General features: G+C 36.6%; 1 protein-coding gene across 1 annotated transcript in view; it reads right to left on the bottom strand.

Annotated features, from left to right (window-relative positions):
- The window catches only part of LRP2 (LDL receptor related protein 2), a 134,381-nt gene that overhangs the window by 60,535 nt on the left and 54,188 nt on the right, over positions 1–19,658 (bottom strand). Inside the window, exons 23-34 of the mRNA XM_075028519.1 lie at positions 18,956–19,075; positions 18,456–18,572; positions 17,392–17,769; positions 16,248–16,496; positions 14,853–15,064; positions 14,198–14,382; positions 13,039–13,267; positions 11,743–11,920; positions 9,607–9,735; positions 5,451–5,617; positions 1,870–2,013; positions 790–899 (exon numbers count right to left, since the gene is read on the bottom strand). Of these exons, the coding sequence (XP_074884620.1) occupies positions 790–899; positions 1,870–2,013; positions 5,451–5,617; positions 9,607–9,735; positions 11,743–11,920; positions 13,039–13,267; positions 14,198–14,382; positions 14,853–15,064; positions 16,248–16,496; positions 17,392–17,769; positions 18,456–18,572; positions 18,956–19,075 (2,218 nt within the window). The remainder of the gene's footprint in view (positions 1–789; positions 900–1,869; positions 2,014–5,450; positions 5,618–9,606; positions 9,736–11,742; positions 11,921–13,038; positions 13,268–14,197; positions 14,383–14,852; positions 15,065–16,247; positions 16,497–17,391; positions 17,770–18,455; positions 18,573–18,955; positions 19,076–19,658) is intronic.

Genomic DNA, 19,658 nt, shown 5'->3' with positions numbered 1-19,658 from the left:
CAGATGGCTGCAAGGTTTCAGCAGTGAGTTTGGTTCCAACTTGGAATTAAAACTACAAGTTCAAAAAATCTATATGAAACAGAATTCCATTATCTGGCTCTGTGGAATATGCGCACTGCTCTGGCCTCAGTTGCTGAAGAACACCTAGGGCACATGACAGCCAGCCTCCCAGCTAGGGACAAAAAGTCAAGCATCAATTCATCTGAAAACCTGCCAAGTCATCAGCAGGTGACTTATTACTGTCTTATTACTAATATGGTCCTATGGAACACTGATTTGGGGTGGGGGGAAGCATCACACTGCAATTTTGAGTGCTTTGTTGGAAAAAAAGCAAATTACAGCTCTTTTTGGGAGAAAGCTTAAAAATCTTATTTAGTGCTATGCTATTTAACATGTGACATTCTTCCCATGTAGTGTGTCTTTCTACTATAGATAGGCCTCAAGATAGACATCACAAGATACTATAAAGAAAGACTTCAGAGTTGTCTTTAATATGGGTTCCCATTTTTCAGAGATTTTTTTCACAATCATAATATTCTGAGATCCTTTTTAATTAGAAAATTTTACCATATAAGTATATGGTAAATTAAGGAGAATAAACACCTATGCAACAATTTATGAAGCCATGCAATTATTTTCTAGGGCTTAAAAAGACTAAATAAATTCCACACAAATATGAAAAAAACAAAACCATGTCAAATCCAGGATGGAAGCTGAAGACCCTAAAAATTAAGAAAAATGTGGAGAACATACTTATGTGCAAAGACAACAGCAATTTTGGAAATTTACCCTCTTGCTGGATCAACTGTCAAACCAATTGGCGTGCCAGCTCCCAGAGAGGTACCATCATTGGTAATCAGTGTTTTCCTGTACATTACGTCACCATGCAGCTTCAGGACCTATGCAAACATTGAACTCATCAGAGCATGTAATATAGAACTTAAGATAGATTTTCAAATTAAAGGAAGGAAGCCTAAATCCACAGGGAGTTGAAATTGCAGAATACTCTCCCACATACTATGAAGAGCGAGCACATTGTTCTGTACTCTAACCATCTCCCTTCTCTAACATGCACCCCTTGCATGAGCTGCTTGCAGCTTATAACCTGCCTATGTTAACAAGTAAGCATTTTGGGTATAAAAATAGTTAATCTTTCAGCTTCCATAATATCTTGAAAGTATTACAGGCTGAACAGGTTGATGAAATGCTGATTTAGAAAGTATTCAATTTTATTTGTTTAAATTAGCTGCCTTTTAATTTAATAGTATGTATTCATGTTTTGGGCCAAGGACATTAATGGCTGGGCTTATTCACAGTCATTACTGTATTACATATTGTTTATCCTCTATTTCCCTACACTAAATGGCAATTTTATCCTTCACATAGCATCAGACTGCTAGTCTCCAGAAAGCTACATAATATGATATCAAAGCATTTGGGAGTGGATCTTACTGCATTTGATGGCAACATTCCTTTACTATCAGAGGCACTGCATTGGGATCATTGATTTGGAATGAGAATAGTAATAATAATAGTAACTCTAGTGATCAGAGAAGTTATGTGTCAAACACCAGAAGCCTAATGACTTGAAGGGAGGGTAAAAAAAAAAGAAAAGGAAAAAAAAAAAAGAGAGACCTAAGCACAAATAAAAATTCCAGAATATACTGCTTTTAATCTTTTTGACTATGCTCAAATTTAGGTTTATCTCTTCAAGTCTGTAAAGTATTTTTTCTACACAAACCATTTGCATTTTAAAATAAATCTAATTTCAGTTTTTCACTAAAAAAAAATATTACTAATTTCAACCTGTACACATCACAGTGAAAAATCTAGGCTATTACTTTCCAGTTGTGCCTCTTAAATACTTACCTCAATTGACTGTGTCCCTGGGTTACTATAATACAGGTTTGCAGATATCCAGTCCAATGCCAGACCAATAGGAGCACCAATAACAGCTGCTGGAGCAAAAACTGTCCTGTTGGCTCCATCTGACCTCACTCTGTGAATTTCACCCTTGGGAAAAAAGATAACAAAAGTGACAAAAATGTCAAGAGCAGAAAACACTGTTCTATTCCAAGTACATGAGCACTTACTTTATATTACAATCTTTTCTTAGCAAAATGAAAATCCAGTAGAAAGAAATGTATTTGTATATGTTCAACACATAAACTTGTAAAAATATTATTGTAAATCATATTGTAAATCCAGTGTGAGGAGGCATTACCATTCACCAACCAAAACCTGACTGACAGAAATAAAGTATTTTATAAGGTTGGACTGTATATATTTAAGCTATATACAGTGACACTTCTGTAATTTCTATTTCATTATCAAAAGATTTTTACCAGGATACCTCAGTTAACCATCTTTAATATACCTGAAATCTAGTAAAGGAAAATAGTATTCTCTCCATGCATAAATACTTAAGAACCAGATTTTTAATAAGCTGTAATAGCAAGAATCAAGACTAAGATTATCCTTGCAGGTTTCTTCGTAAGGGTAACCTTTGGAATAACAACTTATGATTTGCAGATTCTATGGTATTAGCTATAGTGTGTGACGCTAAAGCATGATATAAACAAGCACCAAACAGAGAGACAAGCCAGATAAAGGTCTGAAGGAGTTACTATAGCTGCCTTCCTGAGCTTTCTTCAGGTTATGTCAGTTTTACAGGAGTTCTGCAGAAGTCCTGCATATTGTCAGATGAATTTTTTGCAACTAGTATTAATGCAGAATTGAAATACCAGCAGCTATCACGCATTATTAAGCCTTTTGGAGAAGAGGTCAGTAGGGTTGGGGGAGCTCTGAGCAGGTGTTGAAATCTGTTTCTTTCTTCTCACTACTTCTTCCTCCACTGATGCAGACATGCTGCACCTGTCCTGGGAAGATCTCACCCCATGGTGCAGGCTCCCAGACAAGGTAGCACTGGGACCCACCACCCCAGTTCTTCACTGAGGTGACACATGCAGTAGGTCTGTTCTGCTCTGGCACTTTGGTGAAAGACAGAGGGGCACTGCCAACCCGAAGGGACAGAAAATACAGCACACCGTTAGAGCCTGAACTTTGCATCACTTGAAGACAGAAGCTGTGCAGCTAACACTAGCCCAGTTCAAGAAGGGAGGAGATAGAGGCAGAGATAGAGCAGGCCCAGGCAGTAAAAAACAGAGAATCATTTTGTCCATGCATATTCTTAATTGATTTGTTACCATGATATCAGTAGACCGTTTAAGTATCTCAGTGCAGAATTGGAAATGGTGCTTCAGAAAGGAATCAACATATCAGATGGCAAAAATCTGAACAAGAACTCCAGGCCAAATTCACTGCTGGCTTAAATAGGCAGAATTTCTTAGACACCGGTAGCGTGCTGCTTGCTGAATCCTAACGATGTAGTGCTATTTGCAAATTAACCTGTCCTTGAATCCCTAGGCCTACAGAAAAAAGTAGGAAAGTAGGATAACTTTTGGTACTGTATAAACCCTACTTTGAGAGTCTGATGGATGTTGGATATTTACAGCAGTGTCTAGTATGATAGGCACTTTAGAGACAGTTAGGAATTCTCCTGACTATTACTGACATTTACAATTAATAACCTATGGAACATGACATCTGAAGATATAAATACTTCAGAAGTGTTTTTCAAGTAGAATAGGGATATTTTCAAGTAGAATATGATATTTATCTGTTTCTTCAGTTTGTTTCAGACAGGGTGAACAAGTTGATAGACATTCACTTGAGCTCTAACTACAGCTTCAACTGTTGCCAACACTGGCAGTGAAATCACAGCTACAAACTATGCAAGTGTAGACAAACCCCAGGAAAACCCTAACATGCAATGGATGGAGGCAAAACAGGTTGTTAAGGAAGAGGCCTTGTGGTAATGAACAAGCACTACGCTTAAGTAAGTAGGCAAATATGCTTCTGTCATTAGAAACCAGAGAAGTATCTTTTTTCAGAGAGCAAGCCATGACCGACAGGGGTGTCTCAGCTTGTGTTTGGAAGCAACAGCAGCCTGAGGCCTGCAGGTGAGGGGTACAGACAGGGGGCACAGCTCATAGTCACACATTTGTCAGGCTGGAGCTCAAGACCTAACTGAAAATACAGCACTTACCCGCACTCAGCCTGCAGAGGCACCTGGCATTTCACTTGCCAGCTCTATTAATGGATATATCAGCCCATGACCTCCTACAGAACCGTTCAACCTCTTGTAAATGTCAGCTGTATCTGCTGGCTGAGATCTGTCAAGAACATTTTTTCAGACTGCACGGAGGATCAAATAGATTCCCGAGTATTCATCTAATTCCCTGGGCAAAGGTTTGCTTAAATACGTCTATTTAAATACTTCATGGGAATTAAACATTCTAATTTTAAAAAAATAAATAATTGAATAAATTATAATTTCCTTACAAGTGACACAGAAAAGGCTTTAAAATAAGTGATTTTTTTAAACTTATTTTTACTTCAAACCTGCAAAATGTAAGGGAAATGGTTTGGGAAAAAAAAATGTAAAACTTGTGTGGATGACAGGTAACAAATTAGCGTGAACTGTTTCTGTAAAACACAACTATGGAAATCTCCTTATCTACCATTATACTTCTCCAAGATGTAAGCACTGCTTTTCTTGAAAAAAGAACTGCTTTTAAGTTTCCAGGAACACATATTGCTGAATCAGCAGTTTCCTACCACATCCATCTCCCAGACTGCCACAGGTGGGGTTTTTTTTGAAGTTTCTATCCTGCAAAAATTGGGAATTTTTTGTGGCAAGTTACCCTTAGGGAACACATATCCTTTCTTAGTTAAGGATAAGCATTAAAAATGCTTAGTCAAACATTTATAATCAACAATTAAAAATTAGTTCGAACTATTTTTTAGATGTATAAGCCTCACGTGCTACCTGGAAACTGTGACTTTGCAATTATTTTCTTCTATTTAAAGGAAATGATGCCTCTCTACTATGTTTCTTCATTAAGTGCTCAGACTAGATGCACGTATTGTCATTCTGTTGTTTAGTGCCACTGTGTCCAATGTACTGCTCCCACGGAGAAGTGTTCTGGCTGTGTTTGCAGAATTAAGTCCTAAATCAAGTGAGAGGAGAAAGAGTGGACTACAGCAAAGGGGGGCTGAGAGTATGGTTCTGTCAATGTTTTCCAATATTTCCTGTTTCTGTCTCCGGCTGAGCCAGAAATAGCATTAATCAAATATTGCAGCTGACAAACATGAAAACTAATTTACAAAAGAGATTAAGCTTCCTTGCCTTACCGGGGCGGGAATGACACGACATGGGACTACCCCAAAACCCCAAACAACAACAACAACAAAAAAACCCTTCCATTTCTTTCAATTATATTTACCAAAATTCTTACCTGCAATGCTAATATATTTCAGTCAAAAACATTATTTTAAAATAAAAAGTCTTATTTTAGTGCACATTTTGAACATAAATACTAACTTACTGGATTTTCAACCCAATAAATCATCTGTTCAGAGTCATCAAAGTCAACATCAACACCATTTTGAACTCCTGCTATTGGAACCATAGCATCGTTCGTCTTCTCCTCAGGGTTCAGAGAAATTCCATAAATTATATTATCTCTTACAGCAATAAGGAAAGGGTGTTCAACTGTGAAAACATATAATGTAATTCAGGGTTGTCTCTGATCAAGAAAATGGCATTATGATACTTCCCCTCTCCCACCCAAAAGTTTCCTGATGCCGAGAATGGTTGAATGTTACCAGTGATGTTTTGCAACCACTTACCTGTAATTTTGTTCCGTCACTAGGAGTAAGGTTATCAGTTACTGTAACTGTTGTAACATTTAAAGTTTCAGCACTGTGCAATCACAATGCATGTGCAAGCAATTAAGGCAGGATCACTCAATTGCTGGCCAAGGGAAGAAGTACATTCACACAGCTGCTCTGAGCAGCTTTTTCAAATCTCTGAGAATGGGAACCAGCAGGACAAAGCTCTGAGGGCTCTACAGGACATGCCTGAGATGGGTTCTAATGCCTATTAAGCAGGATTCACAAGCAAGTTACCAATGTCAGAGCAGCAGTTTCTGATCTTTATTATTAAATATAACTGCAGTACTGTGTTTCTTGTTTTACTTCTAAGGCAGTAGACATAATCCCTTATAGTATATTTACTTTTAGGTAAACTTGTACCCTTATGCTTAAATCTTATTAACAAAGGGCATCTAGTCAGGTGACCTGAGAAAATGCATTGGAGAGCTGTAAAGTGTGAGTCAGCAACTTCATTTCTCATCTGCTAGGGAGTAGTGGAGGAGAATCTCCTGAACACCAATTCCCTTCTTCCTTGTGCTTTTGCCTTTGGAGAACAAATTCTAGTCTCTTCTCTCTATAGGCACAAGCTACCACCTGATAGGGAACTGGGCTGCTACTGCTGCATAGAGGGTAGCAGTAACTCATTTCCTCTTTTATAATAGATGAAAGACTTCTTTTGTTTTGTGTTGGGTTTTTTTTGTTTTGATTTTCTTCACTGGCTGCTTAATACGTTTACATAAATTTTGCAGTGAAAATCTTAACATGAAAAACCACAAACCACAGCATCATTGCATGTCTCAAAAATTGCTCTCCATACTTCACTCTGGCAGCTGGAACTATTTGTCAAATTTGACATAAGCTTAGATATCGTTTGTCTCGGCACAAATATCACATTTTGGCAAATTGCCTGAAGATATATAGCTAGCTCTGCCTGTGAAATTCTTGGACTTCTTCCATTTTTTTTTCCCCTAAGAATGTGGCATGCCAGTGCTCTTCTATAAAACATTTGCGAAGAACAGCTAAATTAATGTGGAATTGTTCCAATGTATACAGGACCCTGGAGTCTTTATTCCCTTTCTAATTGTACACAGTACAACACTAGTGAATCCTGCTGAAATACAGGTACGTGAATTCTCTAGGTTAGGCTGTTTGTACTTGAGAAGTTTGATAGTCTCATTTAAACCTATTATAGTCTACAGAAAATTTTTCGCTGATTGCTTCCTTGAAGTTTAACACCTATGCAAATCTATACAGTCTGATTATTCCTCATTCGTACAATGGACAATAGAGCAAATTTGCAGAGCTATACAGACCTAAAATCTGTGCAGCTTCATCAGACAGACATTAATATAACTTCTGCAACTCTTAAACTTAATACAGGTTTACGTGACAAATGATAAAGTGTATAAAATTAATGTATTGTTATATTAAATATGCAAGTTTACCATATTAATACAAGATTTTAATATGCATAAATTCCTTGCTTCATTTCCAAGCTGGCTTGCTACATTACCATCTTTAACATCAACCTGAAATGCAGTTTAAATAAGTGCAAAGGCAATCTTACAATATTAGCACTCTTCATCTTATGTAAAGCTAGAAATGCTGCAATCCTAGAATCAATGCCTTTCCGTCAACATGAAGTTAGCAGTATTTAATATGTGAACTAAGCAGGCAGAGACCAGCAATATCATTGTGTTGTAGAGACACTGGGCAACCAAATGTATCCAGCTCAGTTTAATCTTTCTTCTGAAAGTTTGTGGTGGCCTATTAAAGTAAACAATGACAGCAAGGATAAGGATAATAGTAAATGTTAGAAAAGAAATAGCAAATGCCTATTCCTTTGTAATCATTAGCAATAATTTAAATCTTCTACCATGAAAGGAATCAGCATATTTTTTATAACTTTTTCCAATGTGCTGACCTTCAGCAAATACATTATTTTTAAAAATTCCCAAAATCTGTATATTTTTTTACATGCTGTTTTAAATGTATAAATTGCATATAAAAACAAAATAGAAGCGCATATAGTTTAAAAGACTTGTGCTTCACAGAGGGATATTTCTATTTCTCTCTTACACAATTTATATTGAGCAATTATGTAATTTATAAAAGGGCCACAACTGTACCTAAGTAGAAACAGAGAAGTTTGCAACATGTGGGCAATAAAGATGAGAACTGTCAATAGCTCGATTCAGTGGCAGAACTGTGTCAACCTCTACACAGGCATGTGCTTCATCACTGCTATGTTTCATTTCTTTCATCATGATCCCTTTATAAGCCTGTAAATACTAAAACCAGTACAGATTTCTAAAAGAAAACCTCTTTTTTAAAAATAGATTAAACAAACTTGCACTTCATTTCAGATTATATAAATTGCTAATTCTCTTACTGCTGCTAAGAAAAATGTGAATGCAATATAGCTCTTTAAAGAGCACACTGCTAAGTATCAAGCAGGAAAAGAGCGTGATATGGCTTTTAAAATTTAGATAGCTTTAAAAGAAAAGAACCTTTTGACTGGCAGAGATTTCTAGTGTTAGCTCATCCCAAAGACAATTTCTACTTAAATTTCAGTGATTTGAAGCTTCCTTATTAGGGAAGCACCAAAGTATAATTTATATCTGTACAACTGATGGAAAATTTAATAATTAATGCTTCATCTGACAAAATTAAGCTGGTCAAATTTCTAGTCACAAACTGCCTGCCAGTAATTTTAATTTTTATGACTTTTTTTTTAATTAATTGTCTAAATGATTTTATCAAATCTTTGAGATCTGTGGACTGTTCAAAGAAAGTTCAGCGGTACTTTTTGATATGATGTTTTGTTTTCAAAGGTTAGCTCTGTTACAGCTGCATCACCTGTGGCATCTGTAATTTTAGGCTGTGTTTCTAGACCTCCTGCATTTGGCATAATAATTTTTTTACATTGGGGAGGGAAAAAGCTCAAGCTATGAAATTTTGATCTGAATTCCAAAATCCCTTAGTTCAGACTGGGTGAAGAGAATGATGAGGAACAAGGAGAGCATCTCTCCTCATTAGAGAAAACTAAAAGATCATGAACTTACTCAGCAAAATACAGGCTGAGAAAGAATGTGAGTCACTTCAAATATATACAACAGAACATATATCAGGGATGAAGGAGAACTACTGATGTTATTTATCCTGGAGGACAAAAATGGCACAAGAAATGGGCACAAACTGGGGAAAGACTACATTAGAACAGAAAATCAGGTTTCCAAATATCAAAATTGTGAGGTTCAGTGAGTTTTAGGGGTAAAAAACCAAATTAATCTTAAACTGGAGCTTGACTAGCAAAAGGGGACATATGATATGGTAGTCAAGGACAAAAAGGAAACAGACTTGAGTGACCAAGAAAGTCCCTTCTAGTCCTGCATCCTGACATTCTTACAATTGCAACTCTTAAAAACAGGTTTCCAGGCTGAATATTTATAAGGACAACATTCTGCCAGAGTATGTTTTCACTTTTAACTGATACTAAAGTCTTTTCCAGATGTATTCCAACAACAAAACCTTGAATGTGCTGAGAAATTTTAAAATGTGGCTTCTTTAAAGTGCTTAAAGGAAAAATTGAGTTCATCCACTTCCCCCAAATGAAGCATTTGAATCTGATTTCTTTACAGAACCTGGCTCCAAACCTTTAGGCCAAGTATATTCCATGTGTCCTAAATGAAGTCTGACTGGAATGGCCCCAAACTTCGACTTCATGAGCAGCAGCCGACAGATCTGAAATATGCTTTTTGCCTGACAGAGGGATGGATTTGACGGTGTCAGGTCTTTTTTTTTAATCTCTCATTATTACTGCCCTACCTCTCATGCAGTTCCTGTTATCAGGAGAAAGTATCCATCCTGAAGGACAAGCACAGGAAAAAAAAAGTGGTCCAGATGAAGAAAGCAAGCAGAGGTGGCTACAGGGGGATGACGCACAAGAATTGATACCTGAAAAGAAAAAAAAAGTATTAGCAATTGTAACAATATGAGCAACTGGAAAGAATATTCAATCTCATTGCTACCGATAATATCAACCCAGCACTATATCAGTTTTGCTATTTCCTTAAAATAAAATTAAGTTATTTCCAAGAACCACAATACAATACACTTGTAACAGGATATAATTTTTCATGTAAAACCAGTAGCATTATCACAGTGGTCTTTTCAATTTTTTTGCATCATAGAAAATCTTTCAAATTCCTTTTCAAACTTTTCGTAACTGCACTAGGAGGCCTGTGGGATTTTCAGTCTTTGATCATTATAACCTTTCTAGATGAGGGATTTAAATTATTTACTGAAGCTTCTTGGAGACAACTAAAGAGACAAAATAGTTGCCTACATCTCGTTCAAAGGTAGTGGGAGTTCAATGCATAATTTCTTGGATGACTTTGAAACTGTCGGTCTAAGCTTGTAAAATGTAAAAAAGACAGTGAAGAAGGTCTCTACTGACTGCTATTATTACTATACACTAAAATTTAGCCATTTAGATCACTTCCATAAATGTGCCACTAAAGAAGATTTTTCAGGATGAGCCATCTTCGCAATAAAAGTCAGATTTTGAGTACATTCTTAGCAACTGCAGCAGGCCTTAGCCTGAGAAGCTTGGAAGTTCCAGGAAATGACACAATTGTTCCTAATATAAAAACTAACAAGAACTGAAAACAAATTAACAAGATGACAATAAAACGATGGCATAAACTCAGAACTCAAGCTGTAAGAAAATTATTCATCTCATCAGATTAACAAATCCACACTTTAGTTGGTGTAAGATCTAATGATTTACAAAAAAGGAGAGTAGATGATAGTTTTAATACTGCATCTGGAATTTCAATCAGCAAATAATTATTTCTTCATTGGTAAACTTGCTATTTTGCAAGTGCTTTATTCCCTTCTCTGTCTGGCCACATAAAGTACAACAGAACTATTCTAAATGAAAGATCATAAAATGTACTAATTTAATACAATGAAGAAAAATAAATAATTTTCTCCACCAGTGGTAGAAAGTTTTTTAAACCTTGGGTTGTAAAATAAAACCTCTTAAACCAGAACTATGATGTATAAATTAATGGTACCCTCTGGTGACTGTACAATTTGCAGTGAGAGTGCCAAGTGGCTTTAGTTCTGAACATGATTGAAGAACGTTTTGTTCCAAAACAAATATAGCACTGAAATTACTAGTGCCTTACTCAGATGCAAGTCCCTGCCCTCCCCGGTATGAAAATTTTCAAGGAAAAAAAAAAAAAAAAGTAAGTCATTGTAACATTTTTTAATCAGAAACACTCCATACACAAGATATATAGCAGAAAATGAAAGATAATATTCATATCAATATATTTCCCACTCTGCAAGTCATGCCATGAAATGACAAAAGGCCTGATTTGGAAGATAACTCTAACTAGGAGAAAGAAAAAAAAATTATTTTTTTTTTCTTTTTACAGTCTTTCAGCTGCAAAAGATCATGTGCATATGATCTCAGCAGGAATCCTAAATGCACTGAAGGGGTTTATTTATTATTATTATTTCACCAATTAAAATAGTGCAGAAGTGCTCTCAGAGAAGGTTGATGACAGTAATCTTGTCTAAAAGAATATTATTAACATACAAGGAAGTGAGTCTGGTATGCCACAGAGATAAATTTTAAAAATTAAAATCCTTTCCAAAAATGCTCCAATTTTCTTATAAAAACATTCAAAACAAAGTGCAAGAAAGTGCCACATACTACTTTCCTATTATTCTTTTTGGCTAGTCATTATGCTTACACGCTGCCTAGGTTACTTTCCCTAAACACCAGGTTGGACAGGCTGAAATGACCTTCAGTTGCAAGTCAATAGTATGAACTGTTTACTTGTTTTAACCCAGCCCATTTGCTGACAAGACTGATTCCAGGAGTGCATATGTATGACATTACTGCATGGCTTATTTTTGTAATTACCAAAGTTGTTTTGCTGAACTTACCATTAGGTTGCTTTACAGGATGGACTGCCACAAGCCCCAAAGGCTGGTGAATATTATAAATCATAACTGTCTGGTTTCCTCCATGCCATTTATTAGCCCGAATTACTCGATTAGTATAGCGGTCACTCCAGTACACAAAATCTTCAAAGACAGTTAGAGCATGTGGATGCTGCAATATCTAAAACATAAGAATGTTTACCAATTTAGTTCTGGAGATTTGTATATTTAAAGCTTGCAATGAAGTAACAACAGAGCTGAGCATAATTTTAAAAAAATAAGAAAAAAAAGCAGTTGTGTCTCAAAAGATGTTTTTCAGCAAAAGAATATGAAATATCATCTATTGCCTGAAAACAAGACATTAATTATGGGGGAAATACACATTTTTTTAAAATGAAAATGCTAAATAGACCCTGTGATATGTACAGCATGAGGAATTAACAAAGCAGTCTAACTGTAAGGCAGAACACTGGGAACCAACAGGTAAATACCCAATTGTAGATTTTCAAGGGCACAAGAGGAAATGCCTAGTGAGAGTTACAGACCTGTCAAGACCTTGCATCCCTGATAAGCAACCCTATAATTTAGCAGAGGGTCGAAGAAGGTGGCTTATCTAAATTTCAGAAAACTAGGAGTGGGGCAAGAAAGTTTGCACCAGCTCCTATTTCACAAGAATTGTCTCTCTAGCCACAAATAAAAGCCCCAAGGTTCAATTCTTGAAAATATACATGTGGTTATTTATACCAGCTTATATGTACCAACTGAATATCTGAACTATTGTGCTGGTACAGGGACAGTGCTACAAGCTGACAGCAGCACTTCATTGGGAGATAGCCTGTAAGGGAGATGGTCTTCAGGAAGTGCCCTGCACACAGCAAGTCCTGGCAGTCCTTTCACTGCTGTCAAGAATAGTAGCAATCTTCACTCACAGAAAAGGTGACCCGGTAAAGTTCTTCCAGGTTTTTGTACTGTATTTGCTTATACTAACTAGCTGGTGCATTTGCTGTAGGCAGTGTCAGATGTCACCTTTAGACTTCATGCATGCAGACAGAACAAATGAGAATTATCTAAAGCACTAAGATTACACTCAGCTCCAGGTTCTGTTGAAGATCTCCTGAGAGACTGTGAACAGGATATGTAATTCTTTTTCCAGCTGTAGCAAGCAGCTAGAATACTTCATATCTGCTTCACCCAAGTATTTTGAAGAAAAACACATCCAAGTCTATGACAGGGCAAATATGTTTTTAAGTACTATCGGCAAGGACACAGTAAAACAATGGTTTCTTATTAATGTCTTACCAGATCGCTTGCAACCGCCTGTCGTCTGTTGTTCCCATTGTAATCACAAAAATCAATATAATCAAGATAAGCATCAGCAAAATAGAGAAGTTTATTTGGATAATCAATGGAGAGTCCGTTGGGCCAATAGATTTTATTGTTAATAATCACTGTTCGCATTTTGCCATCCATGCTGGCTTTTTCAATTCGAGGGTTTTGGCCCCAGTCAGTCCAGAACATTACATGAGCACTGAAAAAATAATTTGTGGTTACCAATCTGAAAAAAACCTAGTTGCCTATTGAGAAACATTACACGAAGACTAATTAGCCAAAAAATAGAAACAACCTTTTTAAGAAAAGTCCTACACAATGATGCTGAAATTATTCATTTCAGCAACATGCTTACTCAAGATATTACCATAATTTCTGTTGCAAAAATTCTTTTAATGCTTCTACTGCTGTTTTCATTTGTCAGTAATAGCAGCATAAAAAAGCTACTGTTATCATTGTTTCTCAACATTGATTATAAGCTGATTTTCTGGTTGCTAAATAATAATTTGATATGGGTTTGTACTTTTACAGGCATGCATTGATAAAGTCAACAGTGCTATACTGAAGAGACTGGCCATAAACAGAGTTCAAAGCACTGAGGAGCTCAAAAAACAGTAAAAGTTTGTACGCAAACAGTTCAAACCATAACATTCCATTTACTGTATGCCACTTGCTGTCTGAAATGGGAAGGTGCTTTTGTGATAACATTAATATGGTATAGACCATTATTTTAGACTTGGGGCTATGAAGGACCCTGTTCCTTGCCAGGTAGGCATACCACATTATACTACATGTAGGTTTGTGGTAAACCACCAACTGATAATGATACGTCAGAATTTTGAATTAATAGTTCTTAACTAGGAAGCAAATGCAGGAAAATCTGTTTTACAGGAAAAAACCATCTTGTTACAGTGAAACAGAACAATAGATTACACATAATTACCATATGACTTGAAATATTAAATCACTTCTGCAAACACACTATTTTAAAAAATTATCTTAAGTTTTCTCTTCCACTTGTCATTTACAATTACAATACAATTTGGGCATATCTCAAATCTGATTATTGTTAAATCATAAAATACGCATCTTTTCAAAAAAAAAAAAAACATTAAAAAAAAAGTCTTACTCAATTCTGGGATCCAACACTAGTCCCCTTGGGTTTGTTATATTTTCACTAATCAGCACAGTCCTGTGGCTCCCATCCATTTTAGAGACTTCAATTGTTTCCAGAACAAAGTCTGTCCAGTAGAGATTGCGACCTACCCAATCTACTGCTATACTTTCAGTCACAGTGACACCACTGTCAAACACCTGTTTAATAACAAAGAGAGAGAGGGAGAAAGAGAGAGAACAAGCTAGTGATACTAAGTTTTTTACCCTTTCCATTTCTATAGATATGGAAATTGGGGAACCAAATCTCCAATATTTTCTAGGTCTTTTATGCAGAATGAGTCACAATGTACATATTAAAAGCACTGATAAAGCATATACCTAAACACTCCTACCAACTTCAGTGGGTCTACTGAAGAAGTCAGCATCTACAAATAGGAAAATTAACTTATAGCCTGATGTTAAAAGATGGCTTCTTGAAAGCATTCAATTTTCTCTTTCAAAAAGCTATATGAATTGTTGGCTTAGTATCTACAAAGTTGTTTCACTTTGTCTATGTTATCTCTCTTATTACTATGTTGGGATTCCCTCTTCCCCTTTGTTAACTGGAGATACAGTGTCTTCATTGTCTCTCTGCAACAAAGAGACAAGAATAACTCAGCAAAACTTACTATTTTTCGGTCAGTCCCATTTTGATAAGCACTCCAAATTTTATCCTGTGTTGTATCAGACCAAAAGATACGATCTGTGATTGAATCAAAATCAATAGCCACAATATTCCTCCCATCCCGAACCAGAGAATAAATACTGTGTGACTGAGAGGTGATGTTGTCCACAACAATTTGGTTACGACTAGCCACCAGCAAAAGAAGATTCCCAGACTCTGTCAAAGGAAAAGAAATTAAAATAAACCAATAAGCTCTTCAACAGTAATTCTGTAAGAAAAAGAAACACTGACTAATTTGACATGGCTTTATAGCATCAAAGCTATTGTATCAAGATACATATATTGAAAGGACAAATTCAAATCAATTCTCAGGCCAAGGTATTTTACCACATCCAGTCTGTCCATCCTGACTTTTGGATCTGCCTTGGCTTTTCTCTACCCTTTCTCCACCATTTACTCTTTCTGCCAGACTCCCCTCTCAGTCTCATATCTGGACCTCCAGTCCTCTTCCCCATTGTCCAACTAGTTTGCTGCTGACATCCAACCCTCATTCCTCCATAAGCCACTCTCAGCTCCCAGTCCTGATTCAAACCCCAAAGTTCTTTGTACCACCAGTTACTCTACTCAGCCTGGCTCTTCCTCCTTTTTAGCCAGCCTGCTCTTTTTTCCCCCTTTAGACTGCATGGGGACCAGGGAGAAGAATAAACAGATTACAGGAAAACCATAGGCTGCTGCAGTTAGATTGCTGTGCAGCACCTTACACTGATAAGCTGCTCAAAAACAACTGAAGCGTAGCAACCATAAAGACAGCAAACTATGGGAAATTCCCTATTATTAAAGGCCAAACTTATATGCAGGTAAATTGCAAGAGTCTTCCACAACCTAAGTATATCCCTAAACCAGAAATCCTGTGGTGACAAATTCCACTGGGTATATGACCCCTCTGTACTGTCAGTGTACTACGTAAGAGACACAGAAAAATGGACTGCTAGGCTGTGTCGGTGTTGTTTGCTCTTTAGAAATGAGCACAGTATGGCATAGGCACTAGATAAGTCTTGTGAAAGGCTGGGATTTAAACCCTCTGTGAGCGTTGAACTTTACAAAGAGCAAATTTTAACCTGTGGCTTACACATGCGTGGCATTGCTTTTCTCCAGAATATTATTTTTGACAATTCCAGGGTTAAAAATTACAGTGTTAATTTAAATATATTATTTCAAGGAAATAATAGTTTCCAATTAACCCCTCAGCTGACAGTTTTAATACTCAAGGTCATCTGCCATGAACATGAACCGTAGCTGTTCACATCAGCTCTTTAAAAGAGAACAATATGAAAATGGCAAAACTGGACATTTCCCAGACACTGTTGTCATTCTTTAGGTGGACAACAATGTTGCTCACCTGCTGCTTTACAAGTCTTCCCATTGGTTTCTAGAATGTATCCTTCATCACAGTAACACCTAAAAGACCCTCTCTCATTGTAACAGTGCTGACTACAAAAGCCTGGAGGGTCACATTCATTAATATCTTCACAGGTCTTGGAGTCATTTGCAAGCTGGTATCCAATAGGACAGGTACACTGAGCTCCAAATGGTCCCTGAATACATTCATGAGTGCAGCCAGCATTATTGTCAGAGCAGCTCTCCTGATCTGAAATGGGGTTAAAATAAGCAAATAGTTAAGAAAAGCTTCTTATGCTAAATTTAATACTTTGCAATTGCATTACCAGCCTAAGACTGCTGCTAAAACATAACTGCACAATCATCAGTTAAGCAACGTGAGACTGGACTGAGGCCCTTATGCAAAATATAACACACACAATACACATAAAGGCAGGTAACAACATAGTATGTACTACTGAATCCCATTACGTGAATGCTAAACAGAAGACTGTCTAAGCATTTATAACAGATTTTTCAGAACTAGCTAGAAATATACAAAAAAATTTACTGTACCACTCCAAACCTAAAATTGTATTATAAACAATAATTTAAAATCATTTATAATCATACCTGGCTGGGGTTCATCTGAGAATGTGCATTGATTAAAGAGAAGAAGGAGGAAAGAAGGAGAGAAAGAAAAAGGTTATGCTTAAATCAATTCATAATCAACATAAATACAAATTCTGGCTACATGTGAGCTTTCAGATTTTTTTCGTGATTTTTGAAGTTAGAAATTCAAAAGAAAATATTAAGGACTGAATCACATTTCAACTGAACTTAAAGCATACCATGCTTTAGTGAATGTGTTCAGGAACACAAAACTCATTCCCATATTGCTATATAAAAACCTATATTAAAGTCAGCAGAAGTAACATTTGAATTCAGAGCACAAGATTGGACATAGCTAATGAATTCACTGGTCATCATCATAGTCTCCTTTCATTGCAAGCAAGTTCCACTTAGTAATTTGAGCTCTAATTTCAGCATGCTTATGATTTCTGCTAGAAGTGTTGCTGCACTAAATACAGCATGCTGAATATTCCACTTCTTGCTGAAGCTGTAGCACATAGTAGGCTATAACAGATGCTTGAACAGTAACTTACTGCACAATGGGGATTCATCCGCTCCATTAGGACAATCAGCAGAATTATCACATACTTTGCTCAGATTCACACAGATACTGTGACCTGGACATTGCCACTGCCAGCTGGGGCAGCGGAAGGGTTGAGTAGGACAATCTCTCTCATCACTCATATCCCTGCAGTCATTATCACCATCACAGATCCATGCTCGATAGACACAGTTGCCATTATCACAGCGGAAAAGAGATGAAGGACACGTCCTGGCAGGACATCTATGATGTTCATCTGAGCCATCGGCACAATCAAGATGGCCATCACATTCCCAGTTAGCAGGAACACAACTGCCATCTGATTGACATTGAAATTCATTCTGGTGGCACATCCCTGGTGGTCTTGTAGCTAAAACAGTGACATTCAACAGTTCAGAAGCTATTTCAATTTTAGACAGAGAAGCAAAATCACTATGTTCAGCTCATCTTTTGCATAAGTAGTTACAATACTATTAAGAACTGTGTTGCTTTTAGATCAGGCCATAGAATCAGAGCCAGTTAATCTACATGACATTTCAGAATCTGACCAATTTAACTCCTACTTTATAATATGGTGAACAAGGCAATTCAACTGTTGTTATATTTTGAGCAAGCACATACTGATATCTGTGTATATTGGTATCTATGTACATGCCCAAAGCAATATGAAATTACTTGCTGAAACTAGTTTTCACCACCTTGCATTGCAACATTTTAACTAACTTAAATGAAAAAATACTCAAGGAAAAGTTTCAATCTAACTCTCATGGATACAAAGTTTTACTTTTAAACCCTGAGACTGAGGTGCCAAATAAAACAAAACGTTAGAGCCAAAAGGAATGCAAACTCTACTCTGCCAGAAAAATCCACTCTTGAGCTGGAACCTACTGCATTGGAAATTTCTGCTCAGAAAAATTATTTATAGACAAGTTTCCCTAAAATGAATTTTGAGGTTTTAAGGACAATAGTGCCAATTATTTGATATAGCAGATAAAGGAAATTTTCAGAAGCATTACCTAATAACTGAAGCCTTTCTTTCAGCATCAGTATACTTACGGCAATCAGTCTCATCTGAGTGATCATTACAGTCAAAAACACCATCACACTGGTAGTAAGTGCTGATACACTGGTCTCCACTTAGACATTTAAACTCTGTGGCACTGCAGTTATATACTACAAAATAAAAAAATATTGATGTTGTTTATTTATTTTGCAGAGCTAAACTGCACCCAATTTTTCTCAGGTGCCCAAGTCAGATATGATATCAGGAGTCCAAGTTCCACTGCAGAACGTGATTTCCCTTGGACACAGAAAATGCAGTGAGCTTGGAATCTACAGAAAAGAGAGGAAACAGATTTCAGCCCCTTGCAACCAGCCTAGAGATCAAAGGGCTTACTAAAATGCTAAAACAAGCATCACAAACAAGGTTAATTTATGGATAGGTTTATAATGCTTTCTGCTGTCTTGGAGCTAGTAATACGAGTTCACCAAAGACACCTCGGGGGCAACAGTGAGGAAACAATAAAGAGGCATTCAACAAACGAAGTTACACTTACCGCAGTCATGCTCATCAGCACCATCTATACAGTCTTTGTCGCCATCACAGACATAGAATGGGTCAATACAGCGATGGTCAGGACACTGAAATTGCCTGGGTTCACAAGTACCTGTGAAAGCTATTAAGAGTGACAATAAATTCAGATGTGTTTCTTTTCTTTCTTCTCAAATCAGCATAATACTGAGAGAGTAGAAAGACACTATCACTAACTTGCAGTATGTAATGCAGCAACTAGTAATGAGATAAATTACAAGCACTAATACATTAGTATCAGATAATTGTTTATTCATATGTAGGCTTGGACTCATGCAAAACAAACAGAAGATTCCACTCAGTGGTAAATAATGCTAAAGAAAGTATATGGAAAAACTACTGTCTTGGTAAAAAATTCAGGACTAGATTAGCTGACTACACTATTAGTCATTACTGAGATCACTCATGAAGTAAGTGCTTAGAACATCTAAGCTTTAGCTGCTTTTTGCTGTAAATTGCAGTGGATGACATTATGCAGCACCATGATTATAACCATCAACAGTTGCCCCTTTTTATTTTTTTTTATTATTTTTCTGCATTCTACTTGGCTCTGGTAGTTCAAATTAGGCGTGTTTTCCACATCTTATGGACTGCAAAACATTAGTCTAACTTAGATATTAGTTCTTTCTTCCTAATTTCATTTATCACCCTTACACCAACACACATAT

This window comes from Buteo buteo, chromosome 5 (genome assembly GCF_964188355.1).
Source record: "Buteo buteo chromosome 5, bButBut1.hap1.1, whole genome shotgun sequence".
Taxonomy (NCBI): Eukaryota; Metazoa; Chordata; class Aves; order Accipitriformes; family Accipitridae; genus Buteo; species Buteo buteo.
This window is presented reverse-complemented; position numbering and strand designations above follow the sequence as displayed.